General features: G+C 35.6%; 1 protein-coding gene across 1 annotated transcript in view; it reads left to right on the forward strand.

Moving 5' to 3' along the window:
* The window catches only part of ptgir (prostaglandin I2 receptor), a 37241-nt gene extending 24731 nt beyond the window's left edge, over positions 1 to 12510 (forward strand). Inside the window, exon 3 of the mRNA XM_051863472.1 lies at positions 8402 to 12510. Within this exon, the coding sequence (XP_051719432.1) occupies positions 8402 to 8680 (279 nt within the window). The 3' untranslated portion in view covers positions 8681 to 12510. The remainder of the gene's footprint in view (positions 1 to 8401) is intronic.
* Positions 12511 to 20332: the final 7822 nt, after the last annotated feature.

A 20332-nucleotide genomic window follows, 5' to 3' on the forward strand; every position in this document is an offset into this window, starting at 1 on the left:
TCCTATGTCATATGTATGACTTTCTTTCTTATATAGCAGATCATAATGTTACAATACTAAACATTTCTATTTCAAATAAATGCTGTTCTGTCATGACAACTCTTGGAGTGTTTGGCATGGTAATGGATATGACAGTGTTAATATGTTTGGTCTTAGCGGAATAGATCTGCTACGCTTCTGCTGCTGTTGGTTATTGCTGCTGCTGCTGCTGCAGAGCAAGTACAGGACTTGCTACTGTCAATGCATACATGACACGCTGCTGTGAACAAGTAAGATATGCTACGGCTGTACAATATAGCATATACATGAATTACCTGTAGCAGATCTATACAGATGGAGCTGGGGGAGGAGGGTTTCTGAAAGCGCTCTGCAAACTGCTACAGCAAACGCTATTTGAAAGTTGAGCAAAAGCAGGTACCAATCAGCTTTTCCCTACAGACAATGATGTAATTGCAAGCAGATTGAGTTAAGGACCTATTAGCCTGTGCCATCTAGAGTTTCATGACAGAACTTCATAACTTTCCATCAAAGAATCCTGAAAAGAATCAGGTTTCCACACAAATATTAGCAGCAACTGTTTTAAACATTGATAATAAAGAAATGTTTCTTGATTATCAAATCTGCTTATTAGAATGATTTCTGAAGGATCGTGTGACACACGTTTCCATCCAAAGTTGCAAATTGCGTAACTTATGTTTGGGAGGTCATTATTCCAAATCATTTCAATGATCGAATTTGGCTCAGGCATCTCAGAATGACAAAAACAATATTTCGGATGCTGTGCAGTGAAATTGGTTCATTGGTTATTCTGGTTATCCAATCACATCCTCTGTTGAGGCAAAGTCACATGTTGTTTTTTGTTGCACATCAAGGGATTTATTCGGTCAATTTATTCTTGGTTGATGCGCATTTCATCTTATTGCACAAAAAATGATCCACCTCAGTTGAGCACATAATCTTTAATGTGCATTTTTAGAATTTATGCACATCTTGGTGTTTCCATCCAGCATTTTTTTTTTTATGCGATGTCCTAAAATTCTCATAAAAATAGTTAGATAGAAACATAGCCAGTTAAGACTGGAGTAAGGGAAATTCAGCTTTGCCATCATAGGAATGTTACATTTTAAACTATATTATTTATAAATTGAAAATAGTTACTTTAAATTTTAATAATATTTCACAATATTTGTGTTTTTACTGTATTTTTGATTAAATAAATGCAGCCTTGGTGAGAATAAGAGACTTCTTTTGAACGGTAGTTCAGCAGTTTTTGTTGTTCAAATTTGGATGCAGTTCATATGAATTTCTTGTGAACAAATTAACCACTACTGATTATATCCAATTTGCATTTTGACATGCTCCCCGCCGCACTTGTCTCCAAATAAAGTGCCTTTGTAGAGCAGCGCACATTCGCACAAACACAAATGTCTCTTTGTGTGTGAAAAGTTTGGGTGGTAAATCCAAAAGACACTTCAATATCATAGTCCAACTGGCGTCTTCTCTGAGACATCAGTCATAGCGTGATTTGTGGCCCACCGGGGTGAACACACAGTGTTGGAGAACCATATGAGGTCTTAGGGACTTGTAGGGGAATGCTGTGGGGTGTGTTTGTAGAGGTGTTTTGACAACGAGTGATCACTGACGAGTGATGACATCCAGAGCTGGTGGTACTGGGTGGCAATTTATGTCCTTGAAGACATGGATACCTACCGTAAATTGTTTGAGACATCAGTGACAGGGTCATTAGCATCACTCATGGCTTACTAATATGTTTTATACCATAATCGTTAGATGAAAGGTACTGATCTATCAAGGCACAGATCTTTTTTTGCAGTTGATTTTTGGCTCCCTCAGCATCCAGGACACTTTGTACTTCAGCGTATCAGGTGTCAGTGTTGAGTCTTGATGTGTCTGTGATGATTGAATATAAACAATGACATCACGGCTCTGCAGCTGTGGAGCATGAAGATTTCCACTAAACAAAACAGTAGCAGTTCTTGCCAGTAAGAGAAACTATGCAGGTCTTCCCAGCAGAGGCGTAGCCAGAATTTTATTTTTGGAGGGTCCCATCTTAAAATGAGGGGGCAATATACACTGATCAGGCACAACATTATGACCACCTTCCTAATATTGTGTTGGTCCCACTTTTGCTGCCAAAACAGCCTTGCGCATTATTGAAAGAGGCTGCTGAAAGAGGCCACAGCCACCAGGGAATACCGTTTCCATGAAAGGGTGTACATGTCTGAAACAATGCTTTGGTAGGTGGTACGTGCCAAAGTAACATCCTCATGGATGGCAGGACCCAAGGTTTCCCAGCAGGACATTGCCCAAAGCATCACACTGCCTCTGTCGGCTTGCCTTCTTCCCATAGAGCATCCTGGTGCACTAATCTACTACTCATTGGTGTTTCTTTTAAAACTCTCCCAATTTTAAAAAAAAATCAACTTCTATGAATTTCAATTTTAACCATCACAGTCTGTAATACATATAAAAATGTACACAAAATTAAATGTGGACGTTAAGATTTTAATCTGGAACATGTTTATTTTTTTATGGTACAAAATGTCCTTACCGCAACATTACAATAACTGTAATTTTATACACTTTTCTTTTTTAATTTCTACAAAAATGTAATACATTTACATAGTTACTTTTCAAGATTTGTCCATTTTTGTAATTACAGATATGAAAACATTTTTAAATTAGGGGGTTTATGATATTCTTTATACCATGGAAAATTTTGATGCTAACCTTAGATATCAATTGTTTTAATACACGCCAAAGATACAATATTTCGCTTTTAATGAAAAATATTGTCATTTTAATGTGTAAATCATCTCTACTGAAGGGTTAAAACAGCAGCAACAGCAGTCTGATTAACAATTAAAATAAATCATTACTGCGTTAATGACAGTTTGTGTCGGTAAGGACACAATGTTAATGACGCATGTTAATAATGTAACCTTAACAATAGGTTACTGTAGAGAAAAACAGTAACAGAAGGTATTTTGTCAAAGAGGTATCGCAGGAAAAACTGGGTTAAAAACTAATACTTTTATGAACTTATATTATAACAACAAACTAATTTGAGGCCTTCAGTATTTTGTTTTGTCCTCTGGTCCACTGTCTTCTTTTCTGATTTGTCAGTTTAACTACTCTTTTTTTAATTCTCTTTTTCCATAACTATTCATCTCTCAGGGTCTTTTCTCATTTCTGTCATCTTATTAGATGAATTTGGTGTCATCTAGGGTCGCAAAAATGACATGTTTATATTTAGATTACAGTATAAAACTGGAATTTGTCTCTACCGCAACACAAGGTCTTTACCGCAACACCTAAAAATGCTGCGGTAAAGACGTGTTGCGGAAATGACATTTTTGCTAATATTGCTGATAACTGGCAGCTAGCAAGATCTGATACATCAGTTTTGACTTTTAGCACCACATATACATGTATTCAACAGTAATATAAATTCATTTTTAAAATGTAGTTCAAAATACACAATTACTAAGCTGAATGGTAAGTACGCATAATAAATACTTATGAAGAAAAGATGATCTTTATCTTAGTTTTCTGGATCTTGTGATTGATCTAATGGGGGTGACCCAATCTGTAAGCCATGTGCTCACAGAAACTAGATTTGTTTGGCTTTGAACAAATGTCATATTAAAAGTCTTTTCTCAGTGTTGCGGTAAGGACTCAAAAGTGTGGGACAGGTGTATTTAAATGAAAAAAATCATATAAATGATGAGTAAACAAAAAAAGAACTTTAAGATGGTGTAAAGTAACATTTATATGAAACGAATTCATTTGCAATAATGTCATATTGTAAAAGAATTAGCTAATTTTACGCATCTCAGCATTTGGACCTATAAATGCTTCATAATTTTCCATTAAACCATATTATTCATTCGTTATTTTTTAAGTCAAGGTGTGTAATGACACTGTGTTTATATTTATGAAGCTTTAGATGACAAATGTTAACATAAACCTTAAATTTCACTGCTGGGACTTAAAGGTGCCCGTAGTTGCAGAACCACCCTCATGTACTATACATACATAGCCCTGAATTAAAGGATTAGTTCACTTTCAAATGAAAATTAGCCCAAGATTTACTCACCCTCAAGCCATCCTAGGTGTATATGACTCTCTTCTTTCTGATGAACAATCAGAGTTATATTAATAAATATCCTGACACATCCGGGCTTTATAATGGCAGTGAATAGGGTTCACAAATATGAGCTGAAGAAAAAGCTTCCATCCATATCCACCCATCAGAAATATGTGCTCCACGCGGCAGAAGCTCGATATTTGACTTCATAACTTTTTTAAATATGGATATTGTTTTACACAAACGCCTTTATTAACCCCCCGGAGCCCTGTGGAGCACATATTTATGATGGATGGATGTGGATGGAGACTTTCTTCAGCTCATACTTGTGAACCCTGTTCACTGCCATTATAAATCTTGGATGTGTCAGGATATTTATTAATATTTCTTCGATTATGTTCATCAGGAACAAGAAAGTCATATACACCTAGGATGGCTTGAGGGTGAGTAAAGCTTGGGCTAATTTTCATTTGAAAGTGAACTAATCCTTTAAAAGGGGCCTTAACTCAGGGTTAGAAAAGGTCTTAACTAGAGATGCACCGATGTATCGGCCAACAATCGGTATCAGCCGATAAAAGCTATTATTATCACTATCGGCCAATTGTTTAAAAACAGCCGATGATCAGGGTCGATTATATCCTGTCAATCAAAAGGGTGCGGAAAAACGTGTTCAGACTGCAACTCATACATACTGTGTGTGAAGAAAATCACTCTTGTGTTGAATTTCTTCTTCTTCTTGGCGGTTGGCAAACCAACTTTTGTGTTGAATTTTAACGCATTAACAATTTAAAAATAGTGACGCTAAAGCAGGCTCTTTTTGACCCTGTGAATCACCCGTATTTCAAGCCAGGGTTGCCAGGTCTGCGTTTTTATTTGTAGCGCCTCACATCCAATAATCGCAAAAGGCTTTGTGCTTTGTTACTTCTGATAAGAATAAAAATTTGTTCTGTCCATTTATCATGAAATTTGACACTCTTAAATGTGACGTGTCAGATCGCTGTAATGCCTCAGCTCAGGCGGCAGCGCGGAGCGCGAGTCTTTTCTTCCTCTTCAGTACAAGTTATATCTCGAAAAACATGCATGATCATCAGAGGTATGTTGAAAGATATAGCCTAGTACAACTTACCAGAATGTATCACGTCTCATGTAATGACTTTATCTGTGCTTCAACCGCGGAAAGACGTCAATAAAACAGCTTGTGAACAGTACGTCACATCATGTCACATTTACCTCAGGAATGTTTTCCAATGTTCACAGTTCCTTAGCTATTTACTATATAAAAAAAACACTAGAGAGGAGCTTATTTACTGTTAATTAGGTTTGTGTAAATTTGCCATGAAGACAACAAGTGCTTATGAAAACTACCTTATGTGATACTAAGTTTTATACAAACATTTCAGTTTTTATTTGAGTGTAATTGTTATATAAATTTAGTATCGGTGCATCTCTAGTCTTAACCCAGGGTTAAGCATGGCACGAGTAGTCACAGGTGTTGCCTGAAAGCGCTTATCCGATAAGTGTAAATTTGTCCTGACAAAATGCATCCAGTATTTCAGTCATTCACACAGACAAATGCTGGCACCTTTAAGAGATTCAGCCTTATCTGTCTGAAAATAATAATGAAGCCCGGAAGCAAGATGTTGTCTTACTAAGAGGAAGGCACCATCTGGACCTTAAATATTAGCTGTTACTTTAGTGTCTCTAATCTTGATTTTTCATCAGCAATAAGGCCACATATGGGGAAATTAAACTAAGTGCCAAGATTTTATCAATCTTTTATCATTTGATCTCTTCTTCTTTTGCAATAAAAGCCCACTTTTTCACAATTGTTCAGAAGGAAACTACCATTTAGATCATCTAAAAATTATTTTCCTGACATTTATGATAATCAGTCAATTATAAGGGGCAGAAAGAGGTGTCAGATGGTTAAAAAGTCATTCAGTGATGAACTTACACGTCAGAGCTGCAGTTTGCGACCTGAAAAACAATATGATTTAAATTCTGAATAAATCATACAAGTGAGTAATGCACCAATACTAGACTAATAATTTTATTTTCCATATATCAGCTGATCTTTAATTTCATATTTAAGTAACTGAGTTATAGAGAATTGCACCTACACAGTAATTAAAATCCTATCTGGTGAAATTGTGGGAGTTGGAGTTCTTGAGAACAGTGGAATGGGATTCTCCACATCTGCTGTGCTTCCTCTCATCTACAGCCATAGCATAGTTTCTGCAGTCTGGAACTGTCAAATGGACACGATTTCAAGACAAAACAAGTTTTCATCAGATTGTGAGATTTACTTCAAACGCTTGCAACACAGAAACAACTATGCCAGCAGTCGTGTATTTCCAGAACAGCCTTAATCACAAAACTAGACATAAAATCTGTCAAATATTTATTGCGGGAAATGTGGAACTGATAATAACACACTCATTCAGAGTGGGAAATTTCTGCAGGGATATTGTGCTATTCCTTGTGGTTTCAGTGAAAACTTGTTTTGTCTTGAAATCGTGTCCTTTTGACAGTTCCGAACTGCAGAAACTATGCTAAAAAAAAAAACAAAACATTGTCTTGTTTCCAACATCTTCTCCCTGAAATCATGTGGTTATTATTATTATATACAGAGTGTATAGTTATTGTGTGTGTTTTTTAAATAAAAATATGTGTAGACTACAATAGTTTGAGACTTTTGCCAACTTCAGCAGATGAAAATAAGGGACACCATTATGCACACATCAACTTGGCTTTCACCTAGGCAAATTATAAACTAGAGAATCGTGACTGTAAATCAAGTCAATATACAATTGCATGAAAAAGTATGGGAACCACTTGCAGAATCTGTGAAAATGTGAATAATTTTAACAAAATAAGAGAGATCATACAAAATGCATGTCATTTTTTATTTATTACTGTCCCGAGTAAGATATTTTACATAAAAGATGTTTACATATAGTCCACAAGACAAAACAAATAGCTGAATTTATTAAAATAACCCCGTTTAAAAGTTTGGGAACCCTTGGTTCTTAATACTGTGTGTGGTTACCTGGATGATCTACAACTGTAGATTCATGAGTCACTTGTTTGTTCTGAGCAGTTAAACTGAGCTCTGTTCTTCAGAAAAATCCTCCAGGTGAACCCTTCCCAGCAGTGACTGTATGATTTTGAGATCCATTTTATCACACAGGACAACTGAGGGACTCAAACACAACTATTAAAAAAGCTGCAAACATTCACTGATGCTCCAGAAGGAAACACGATGCATTAAGAGACGGGGGGGTGAAAACTTTTGAACAGGATGAAGATGTCCAAATTTTTCTTATTTTGTTGAAATATCTTTTTTTTTTTTTTTTTTTTCATTTAGTACTGGCCTTTTGAAGCAACAGAAGATCTAGCATGTTTCCCGGAAGACAAATTAAGTACAATTTACCTTTTCACCTCCCCCCCAGCTCTTAATGCATCGTGTTTCCTTCTGGAGCATCAGTGAATGTTTGAACCTTTTTTATTAGTTGTGTTTGAGTCCCTCAGCTGTCCTCAGTGTAAAAAAGATGGATCTCAAAATCATAGTCACTGCTGTAAAGGGTTCAAATATGCAAAAAATCCTTGAAAACTGAAGAATCTGCAGGACCTGGAGGATTTTTCTGAAGAACAGAGCTCAGTTTAACTGATCAGAACAAACAAGTGACTCATGAATCTACAGTCGTAGAGCATCCAGGTAACCACACACAGTATTAAGAACCAATGGTTCCCAAACTTTTAAACGGGGTTATTTTAATAAATTCAGCTATTTTTCTGAATATTTTTCTACAGATTCTGCAAGTGGTTCCCATACTTTTTCAAGCAACTGTATACAGTATATCATAATGAATTGTCCTGTGACAGGGCTTATTTCTATGGCACACAATAGAAAGCTATTAACAAAACAGATTTGACACTTCATTTGGACTCATTACAATAAAAATAAATTAATAAGACTTGATACTTCACTTCAAAGACTTGAACATCAGATTTCACAAGTCCAACTTTCACAATTTGTTTTCCATTCTGATGTCATTTTAATCTTTGACATTTATGAAATTGTGAAAAGGTTTCAATTGCAATAAATGTTCTCAGCTGTTTGGGTGTAAGGCACTGAAATATGGGATAAACTGAGTCACGATTGGATATAATACTGAACGCAATTATGTTCCAGTTCTGTATAATATGTGACTGTTGGCAAACCTAAAAAGGTCTTGTGTTTTGTTAATCTCCCACTGTTCTAATCTCTCTCTCTCTCTTCCTTCTCAGATCTGTGGCTTTGTGAATGCTATTAGTCCGGTTGGGAATGATCAGCAGAATCTAATGGCTTTCCGCTTCTCTGCATTTAACCCCATCTTGGACCCCTGGATCTTCATCATCTTCCGTAAGGCAGTCTTCAACCATATCCGGGAATTCTTTCACTGCTGCTTCCCCAGAGATGCAGTAAAGACCACAGCTCAAAACTCCCTGTCCTTCCCAATGGAGTCTGGAGACGTCAAACACAGCTCCAGCATCCAGAGCAAGATCTACTGCAGCCTCCCTCAGTGAGGCCTTGATGAGAGACAACGCATATATGACGGTGTGCACTGAGATATATCATGACCATGAGACTTCAAAGCCTGAGAAGTCTTCCTGAATGTGTGTACTAGAACCAAATATTAAAGCATTGACAGCAGAGGACCTGTCAAAATTGATAACGTTCATGGCGATGGAAAGGAAATGTACTATAAATGTGTGAAATAACGCCCATCGCTAAACAGGCTCTTCCGTGCATGTAAACCACAGAATTTGGATGAACAACATAAGGACAAAAATGTTGACAAATGAACAGAATGTGAAGGCACAAACAACCAATGTGCATTTGGGGAACTGGCACTTACCACAAACATGTAGAAAACAGACACGTGTCCTTCAGTTTACCCATAATCACCAACCATAGAACATCATGAACATCAAAGCTCATATAGAAGCGGAAAACAATAAGCATACCACTTTCCTTTTAAAATCGACACTTCATGAAACACTCTTCACACAGAAATTGCAGCGTTGGAGATGTATGGTGTAACAAAATATGTGCTAGAATGTTACAGCAAGTTGTTTAGCAGCAGACAGCCAATCATAAACTAAAAACAGCTTGTCTTATTCAATATTAATGTGCTTTGTACAGTCTGTTTTCAGAATCTGAGGAAAGCAGTGAAAGCATCAAACAGTGAAGGCAATTACATTAAAGTCATAAAAAATATTGCCACAGAAGTTATTAAACACTTTTATTAATTATTATTAATTTATTTTTATTCAGATGAGCTTTACAAGGTTCACAAATGTACAGTTTAAAAAAATTCAGAAGAACCTTAACCAGGATTACTTAACCGAGGATACCAGGCTAACAATATCAGTTGTGAGAAGACCATTTGGTACAAACTCGTACTAGTTAAAGGGTTAGTTCACCCAAAAATGAAAATTGAAATGAAAAACACAAATTAAGATATTTTTCATAAGGCCTGCATTGCCAGCAAGATAATTAACACTTTCAGATGCCCAGAAAGCAACTAAAGACGTATTTAAAACAGTTCATGTGACTACAGTGGCTCAACCTTAATGTTATGAAGCGACGAGAATACTTTTTGTGCTCCAAAAAAACAAAATAACTTTATTCAACAATATCTAGTGATGGGCGATTTCAAAACACTGCTTCATGAAGCTTCGAAGCTTTACAAATCTTTTGTTTCGAATCAGCGGTTCGGAGCGTGAATCAAACTGCCAAAGTCACGCCCCCTAGTGGTGAACCATTGAAATTTAGAAACACTTATGATGTAAGGAAGCCTCGTTTACTGAAATCACATGACTTTGCCAGTTGATACTCGCTCCGAACCACTGATTCGAAACAAATGATTCGTAAAGCTTCAAAGGTTCATGAAGCAGTGTTTTGAAATCATCCATCACTAGATATTGTTGAATAAAGTCGTTATTTTGTTTTTTTGGCACACAAAAAGTGTTAGTTGTCTTGCTGGCAATAGAGGCCTCAATGAGCCATCGGATTTTATCAAAAATATCTTAATTTGTGTTCCGAAGATGAATGGTGAGTAATTAATGACAGAATTTTCATTTTTGGGTGAACTAACCCTTTAAAATTATGGTAACACTTCACAATAAGGTTCATTTGTTAACATTAATGTATTATCTAACATGAACTAACCATGAGCAATACATTTGTTACTGTATTTACTAATCTTCGTTAATGTTAGTTAATAAAAGTCCAGCTGTTCATAGTTTGTTCATGTTAGTTCACAGTGCATTAACTAATGTTAACAAGATTTTAATAATGTATAAGTAAATTTTTAAATTAACATTAACAAAGATTAACAAATGCTGTATATGTGCAGTTCATTATTAGTTCATGTTAACTAATGTAGTTAACTAATGTTAACTAATGACCCTTATTGTAAAGTGTTACCAAAATTATAATACCTAAATAGCTTTTTAGGGATTGATGTGTTGTAGAAGTGTGTATTTTGTGAAAAGTTAAAAATTACATTTCACTGCCATGGAGGTACTTAAGAATGGATATTTTAATTTAACTGTAATAATTTAATGTAAATAACAAAAATACAAGGCATTTAAGCTGTGTCTTATCTGGGTGTGTTATGAGTTTCCGGCAACAATCAGAAGATATCTGGTGTTTAATGAATAGTTGTGTGGTATAGGAGTTTGGACCAATAAGATTGCACTGTGTACGGGCTGCTGTGTACCAGCTGCCAAAATCGAAACCAAGAGATCAGGGTTGGGTAAAACAAAGTTTCAGATAGAAGAGATTTTATCTCTTTGCTTTAGCACATCATCTGGTTAGTACATGGTGTTAACAGAAAGGCTTCTGTATAGTGTAAATACATTTGACCATATAGTATGTTTACAGTTCAGCTGATGTAGAAAGTTCAAACTATCCTAACACAATGCATGTCTGCTTTATACCTGCTCTCAAAGCTACTAATATCACCTTAAATGTTTCGCTTAAAAACATGGATATCTGTTTTTAAAATACATTTGCTTTTACCATATATAATGGTCACTGTAAAGAAACATATTTATAAACTGTGTTTGAAGTTTTCTGCAGCTAAAGACTTGATATTGGTCTAGAAAAACGGCAAAAACTGTCTCATTACATGCTTTACTAGGGTCATTGTCAGGAAATACTGCCAGAAAATAAATCCATTAGGTTGTACCCCCAATAGACATTGGGGGGCCACCTTAAGGGGGATACATTTCCCCACAAATTCAGATTAGTAGATAACAAATGGTCAATTTTTAAACTATTATCCATGCAGGAACAAAGACAAATCAGAAATTATTCTCAGAAAATTCATAAAGAATTTAAAAAAACTACAGTACACAAAGCATGACATTTTGGGAACATTCAAATTGGCTGAATTCAAAGCACTTCAAAATAGAATTGTTTAATTGTCAACATGTTTGCATTAGAAACTAAATAGGTAAATCTAACAAATAATGTGAATAAATTCAGTATCCTGTTATGCATTTATCACACAAACGTGTTTTTTTTTTTTTCCTGAGAATGACCCACTAACAGTCTGTATAATGTTCTGAGAATCAGGAAGTTTAATTGACTAAACAAACTAAGTCTGTATAGTGCCGGTGTAAATTCACATCCCTGCCATGTTCGCTAAAAGCATGCATGCTGATGTGAATCTGATGCCCTGTCGTAATGTAATATTTTGTGTATTTATGTTTTTGTTTGTTTTTTGCACAGTGTTGTACATTCGATACTGCTTCGTGCACATTGGGTTTGTTCATGCAGTGTTGACTCAAGCTAGAAACAATGGACACATAGTAAAGAACACAACACCCTGTCCAAACAAACATGTGTCATTGTTTCTTCAGGCTGTTAATGGGATAATCATTATAACATTTATAAAAAAAATTTTAAAAACCCATAGATTTGAGCACATTTTTGAGGTTTATAAAGAAATTCTTTATGACCTACAATCCACTTTGGTTTCATATGAAAAGAATAATACTGAAAAATACTGAAATATCCAAATAAAACCAAACTTGATCTTACATTATTGGCCTAAAATTTGACAAATAACAAGGTAAAGATATTGAAGATATGTTTATATATGTATATATACATACATATAAAATTAAACAGATGAGCACAAAATGGATTTAGGAAGAAACCATAATGTAATCATAAAGTTCAGATCAAACTATTTCCATTCATATACTTTCATCCAGTCACTGAAACTACTTTTAACTAAATTCAGGCAATTTAAAGTTGACATAAAACAACCAACACTACCATGTTGTGACATATTTTAAGTGAAATGGCTTATCGAACAATAAAAAACGTGTTGACTTTTTATCTATCGTTTTTGATTGGACTATGAAAAGTGGGCGTTGAGTACCAGAATTGGCTTAACTTTAGCATGGCCTCACAAACGACATAAGGTGTGATGGCAAAAGATTTCCACACCAGGTTTAACTTTCTCAACAGGTTTAAGATTCGCTGTGTTGACCAACAAAGCTGCTTGGGTTTGAAAGTGAATTCTGTGGGATCAGTGCTTCATTACTAACAACAGAAAATGGATCCATGATGACAATGGTCCACCATTTTGATGAAATTTCTCTAATGTGACCACATCTATAGCTGTCAATTGAGTCGTATCACAGTACGACTAAATTATGCCATTGCGGTTAATTACGAAGTGCACAGATGAATTGTTCACAATAAGACCAGCAACATGCATTGAGAAAATAATAGTCAGTTTTGATTTCATGCCGACTTCAACGTTAACCATTTTTCAAATCTCCCTACTGATCATAAACTTATATATATATATATATAATGGTTGAACGAGCATCAGAGGAATTTTGGCATTGTTTATGAGAGCAAATGTATGTTTGCTCTGTGATATTGGTCTAGGTAGGCTATTGTAATGCTGCAATGCTTCAGTGGGTGTATAAAGTGTGACAGATATGGGCTGCTGTCCTGCATTTTCAGTCCCTCTCTGTAATGAATGAGCACAGCCTGTCGTTAACGCTCATGAGTTTGAAGAAGCAGCTTGGGTGCCATTAACCCTCTACTGCACACATGTTGATGGCACATGAAAAAAAAAAATACTCCACATCATTTTTTGGTTCATTTGGGAACATTTTATTGATTTTTTTTTTTCTTTGCCTCAGGGCAACGTTGTGCAACAATGGTACAGAATCATAGAGAAAATTATCATCAAAATCAAATTAAAAAAAAAAAAAAATGTCAAGAAATCTTTAAGTAAAAAGAGGAAAAACACTTGAAAGACATTGATATATTGAATTTCATACATGCATAGGTCTGTATCATGTAGTGTGTCATGCCATATAATGTACTTCATGTAATAAGATTTCACTCCGTACGAAACCTAAAAAGGCACTTCTCTGCTGTGAAATAGAGGTGTATGTTACAATTTTTTCACATCACTTTGGGTGTTCCTGCACACCCAGGAACCCTGCATCTTCCCTTCTTATGACACATTATGGCCAATGTGAGATATTGTCCAAAACATCCTCGAAAAGTACCCCTTATCGCAAAACGTTGCTCTGAGAAAAGAAAAACTGAATTTCTGAACATGCAAAATAAAAAAAACTTCATAAGACTTCTCTAAAAAGGCTTCTCTACACCTTCACACACACACACACACACACATATTTTTTATGTACAGTCATTTTAAATAAGATTACTAAAGCAGATAATCTTGCCTTCTTCTCACACCATGTGCTCCTGTGACCATGTGTCAGAACAGGATGCCCCCACCTTTAAATGGTGCTTGATAGTGACTCCCACACCCTATTGAACTGTTCTTTGGTACTTTCTCAGCCTTTCTCATTAGTTGTAATCATTTAAAGAAAAATGTACTAAACATGGGGCTTAAGAAAACTTTCCGTTGCCTGAGGGCAACGCTGTACTCTGTAGAGGGTTTTAAGCGTTTACGTTGATCAACTAGCAATGAATTAAAGTTAATGGATAATAAGCTAAAAAAAACATAACACTATGTAATCAAGAACTGAACTTTCAGGCAAACCTGGCAACGCTACACATTTTAAATATAGTAATGTTCATGTAGTTAAGATTCAGATATGTGAGTATTGGCAGCAGAAAACAAATCCAATTATACTTAATGAGAGGCAAATTATAGGAAGTGTGCTACTTGGAATACTGGAATTAAGGCATGTGGTAATTGCAGTTTTATTAGGGAGCATGATTTATTGATCTATGATGTGTTCACAGTTACAGCTAGCTTGAAAGCTGTTGTATTAAACCACACTGCATTTGGCATTACTGTCACTTAGTAAACCCTTACAACCTCTAGAAACAAAATTACACACAATTATAAACCTCAATTGACGGGAGTTTGATTGACAGGCAATCTAACCAATCATAACGCCGAATCCACCATTTTGTCTGACAAAGCAGTCAGGGTAGTTAGTAGATTAACGTTGTTGGACTTGAACTTGAAAAATTATGTGTACTGATGTCTTTCTGTGGTTGAAATGTGGTTCATTCATGTTTATTTGATGATATAAATTAACTAGTAAGAAATGATCGGTCCATGAGCCGCTTGAACTGAGGCGCTACAGCGATCTGTACCGACACATTAAAGAGCCAGAAAATGGTATTTGTTTAAATTTCTTTAAAAATTACAAAATTTGAGACTTTGTTTCATATCAAAAGTAACCTGCTGTGTCTTGTCTGTCGACGCGTCGTCAGTGTCCTCTTTGCTCCATGATGTATTTTTCACTGTGTGAGAACATGATGTGTGGCGTGAGAACGGCATGGTTTGTCGGACATAGCAACAGTAACTATAGGAGGCGGGTCTTTGTGAACGGTCAATTAACTCCCGTTATAATCATTTAAGCTGAGCAGAATGCACGCTGAACAAAAGTTCTACCGTTTTGAGGGGATTCTGACTAAATTTAACATCTGATTGGCCATTGAGTTCACAAGCTCAACAGATATGTCTGTGATTTGGCTACAAAGCTCAACAGTGCAAAACACGTTGTAAATAGAAACCTTTGACGTGGCTCTTCACAGAGCACTTGAAGCAGCCGGTTATCAGCTAGAATACATACTAGAATAGAGCCAGGAGAGAAGAAATAAGAGGGATTCATACAGAGAAGGATTGCTGATTCAAAAAGGAATAAAGTTAATAAAAGACTAGTCTTCAATAAAAAACTATCAAGATTTTGCACTGGTGAATGATGCACAATAATACCAGCAACATGTTAATTTCGATACCATGCTGACTCCCCATGGCCACTTCTCTATGTGCACATACCTGACTGCCTGACTTAAAATTTAAATATCATTTTTTTTATTTATAACATTTTTTCAGCCTTTTGACAATATTCAATATACCTTGTGTTTGTTCTAAAATAACTTAATAAAATTATTTATTATCAATTGCTGTGATTTTCAGTTGATTCAAAATGTTTAACGCAAGACAAAATTGTAATATAAAAAAGTGCAAAAAGCAATAAATAAATAATATCAATAATAGCCATTTTATTTCAAATAAACCCTACTCCGATATGATATGTGATGGGAAAAGGGAAAAGAAGTTTGGATTCAAACTCGGGTCGGTTGTGTCAAAAGCTAACGGCACCCGCCTTACTCTCCACGGCAGTCTCCAGGCTTTTGTCAGTGGTTCAATCAGATAATGGTGCGTGGAATTAGTGTAAATAGCATCTGGCAAAAAGCCGGAATATTTGCACAACCTTCCCACTCGGATAAAATTGCGTTCCGGAGGCCCCTAGAAACGTCACCACTGTTCGCCCCGCTAGCGATGGCCCTGTTAATGATGCTTTTGGGAACCTTCCTTCAAAGTATAAAAAAAAAAAATCATGCCAGATTAGTGTGGAAACAGAGAAGGAGGGAAAATTGCACAATTCAAGAGAATCATTAACAAAAAGACCAGGAAAGTACATTAAACAAATAGGATTATTTTGATTCCTTGTTGACCTGAATTCTTTATTTATAATGTCATGTTTCCTGCTCCTAAATGGCCACATATCCCACATTGCCAAAGCCTTTAGTATCCAAAAAAAAAAAAAAAAAAAAATCACTTTTCTACGGAGCCCCGCACATGACATGCAAGAAAAAAAATTGAATCGTGCGCACGATTTACTAATTCATTAGCTTGATTTACTAAATCGTGCGCACGATTTACTAAAATGTGCGCACGATTTACTATTTCGTTCCCTCAATTTATAAATTATGTGCATGATTTATAAATCGAGGGAATGAAATAGTAAATCGTGCGCACACTTTAGTAAATTGAGGGAACGAAATATAAATCGTGCACACGTTTTAGTAAATTGAGGGAACGAATTAATAAATCGTGCGCACAATTTAGCCTTTCACAATCAAAATAAGACAGTGTTCCACAGTAGAAAGGAAAGAGGAGTACAACGTCAAATGGGGATTTCTGATAACAGGGCTGTTTGATTGGAAGTGAGATGCTTTTTGACGTCAGGCACACAGCAGATGTTTGGCCTTTATAGAGTCTTGAATCAAACTCTGTTAACATTTCAACACCAACGACAGCAGCTGGTATTTACAGTCCTATTTGTGTACAGTATTTGAAATCTATGAAAGGTCAAATAATTCTTTCCAATATTACATGATTGGTCCAGATCAAATGACATGTAGGTATTCTGAAAAGAGATTTGTGCAATGGCAATATTTATAAGCCACTTCGGAAGTCAGAAAACGTTTTCCTCCACCAGCATCACATAGTGACCTGGCCACTGTTCTGGAAGAGGAATGGCTCTGGCCACTGTGCAGGAATTGAAGGACTAATAAATTATTTTAGTGTTTCAGTTTCATTGTTATCCCTTACTTTTTGCACTATTTTCAGACATACAGTCATCCAAATCATTTTTCATCTAGCTGCTGTTTTCTACAGATTTTAAAATGAATAATTTTTTTTTTATTTTGGCTCTTTGCTGCTCTGTTAACTTTGTAACAATTTGGTAAATGTGGAGAAGTGATATGAAACTGCAGATATTAGCCAATCAGAATCAAGCATTCAATCATGTCACAATCAAAAAAGCAATAAAAGCTGAAAAACACTACACAACTTTTGCCCATATTTTGCCTCTATTTACAGTCTGGACGAGCATAAGCTAGTTGCCAAAAGTTAGAGCCAGTAAGATTGACTTTTCACAGATGACCGATTTCACAGAAAATCATTGTGTACATTCTGATTTTTGTTTTAGCTTCAGACTATGAATCCATCCAGCTGGATGACATAAAAAAGGGATATTTTTAGTGTATTCCAGCCTTGTCACTGAAGGATGTGCATTAGCAATTTTACCATTTTAGTCTGGAGACTATAACTTAATGGAGACTTTTGAAGTTTTATTAAGTGTTAACAATGCGATTATGTGGTTTTTATAATCGAATAACTCTGCTTTTGTCATTTTTTACAAGATGGACACAATTTGTCACCAAAAAAGTCATTCGGTTTAACCAAAATTTCAGTTTTACCAAATTACACTTTTGGTTATACCGAATGACGATATTTTCAAACAATGCTAACAGGCTGATATCTAGCTAGCTAGCAAAAGAACAATCAAACATTTTATATTTAGTACAAGTTTTTAAAATATTACAACATTTTCCATGTTTTATAGCGGTTGTACCGAATGACCTGATGTTCCAGGATATGCGTATGAGCAAGTGAAAACATGAATTTTTCAAATAGTTAAAAGAGAGTTAGTTACTTTGCTTCACGACCATGTGGTCCTATGCAGGTGTCTGAATGATGTCACATCCTGTCACATGATATTGACCGCATGATTTGATCCAAAATGGTCCTCTTTATATTGGTTACTCCGAATGACATCAATGAAATTAATTTTTCCGAACATTCTTTCTCATAACAAAGCAACGACTTCTACACATAATTTTAATGCCATTTTGCACGATGTTGATATACGATGTTATAAAATCATGCCAGAAAAAAAGTATATACATTTATTTCATTTTAAGATATTTTAATCGCAAATGAAGGCCCGTCATGTCATTGACCCATGTCTTGACATCATGCATGGCGTGCCCTCAGTGAGTAGTAACTTTTAACAAATGAAGGAATGACTAGAAGTCACAGTATTCACTTTATATCTGAAATGCAATCAGTTGGGTGAAAAAACACGTCTAGAACAATACCACAGCACAGAAGAGCACTTTTGGGGGTTTCGTGACCATTTAAAATATGCAGTATAAATGTGAGAAAAGGGTTGAGGTTGGACACTGTCACTGGACGTACAAGCACCCGTGTAAGCATTACACAGCCACTAAAACCTCTCCTCAGATTACAATCAATATTACACACTTATAGCAGGGGAGGGAAACTGTACAAGGAGGACGAAAGAAACCAGACGATTTTCTCCTCCATTTTCCAATGGATCAATAAATACACGTCAGCTCCAACACTGTGTGGACCACACAAACATGTTCCACAGGTCACAGTGAGATTGCTTTAGATTAACATAACAGAGTTATCTCCGCTATTTTTCCATTACGCTCCTGTATGATAGTTAACTAGCTTGCATCAACAGCAATTTTCTTGCTAATGCTGCTTAAGTTTCAGCCATATAAACAGACAGTAGTGTATTATCTGCAAGACATGTGCAATTTCACAACTGTATATTTTATAACAGGATAAATTGTATAAACACGTGTATACTAAAGATAGCAGTTATATACAGTAACTACACGTGCTGCGTAATATTTGGAAATATACAAATCTCTGTTATACTTGAGGTAATCTGGGCTGCTTAAACACATTTGACACCGTGATTAACTAGACTTACATTTTCACACTCCGAAAGTTTAATGCTTATGGTTAAGTTTTGAACAAACATTTCACCCAATTATAGTGATGCTTACCTTAGCAAACGCTTTTAGCGTCCCATCCTGACTGAGAAATCTTGAGGACAAAAGGCGGGAAAAATGCAGATCTGAGAGGTTTCTTCCAGACTATTCTTAACCCTTCTGTAGTTCTAGAGTTTTTAATTAAGAGTTAAAATGGAAGAATAAATATTCAGAATATTCAAGCGTTTTCTTTTTTAATCTGTCAGATTAGTTAAATGTTATTTTCTCTTAATAAATCCTCAAGTATGCTTGTTCACCAAGAGTAATGTAAAATACTGAATAGGTGACACAACGGAGCCATCTTCTGTCCAGCTTTTATATTTCACTCCCAATCACATCTAGTGCAGTGGTTCTCAACATTTTGACTCCAGCAATTGTCCACAACACTCATAGTTTCTGGAAATTAAAAGTGTAACTAAATTGTTTATTATTTAAATAATTAAATTTGAGGATTCCCGAAGTTTTAGCAGCTGAATGTCCTACTTGGAGATCCCACTCATTATTACCAATGAATTTACATGACTCATGACTTTTCAGTTGTTCGTAATTTAGGCCTATTGGAATAAGGTTTTTTTAAAAAAAAAAAATAAATAAATAAATAAATTTACTCACAAAATCTACTCAATATAGCTTGGCTTAACTAGTATTTGTTATAAAAATACCAATGGAGTTATACAATTTTATTGCAGCACATGACTTTTCCAGGACAAGAAACCACACTTTCACAATTAAGCTATACAGTACTATATATCAATGTTTCCATTGCCATGGGAACCATGGTTCTTCTTCAAAACAAACAAATAAATATTAAATAAATAAAAATCCCACTAATCTAGTGGTTCACACCAATAAGGGCTTTTCACACTTGAAATAGTTAACCCTTGGGTAATTCTAATCCCCTGGTAAACGGAATCCTGGGTTATCTTTATTCACGTTTCACACTGCTTTTACTATACCCGGGGTTGACCGTTAATCCTGGGTATTCATAAGCTACCGTTTCACACTGCACATTCCTAAACCCCGGGTTAAAGTCCTTATCTGCATATTTGCGGTGTCAGTGGCACTGACTAGACAAACACAGCACGTGACCTGTTTATAACGGCTCTAGCATTGTCCTCATATTACACATTGCTAACTGTAATATAAAGTTTTTTTTCTGAGTGAACTTTTCGAACTATAAAGGTAAGAATGACGGTCTCTTCTTCACTTCAATTGTCACGTTTTGCATCGCCGTTTGATATTATTATTATCATACGCAGAAATAC

This window comes from Ctenopharyngodon idella, chromosome 15 (genome assembly GCF_019924925.1).
Source record: "Ctenopharyngodon idella isolate HZGC_01 chromosome 15, HZGC01, whole genome shotgun sequence".
NCBI lineage: Eukaryota > Metazoa > Chordata > Actinopteri > Cypriniformes > Xenocyprididae > Ctenopharyngodon > Ctenopharyngodon idella.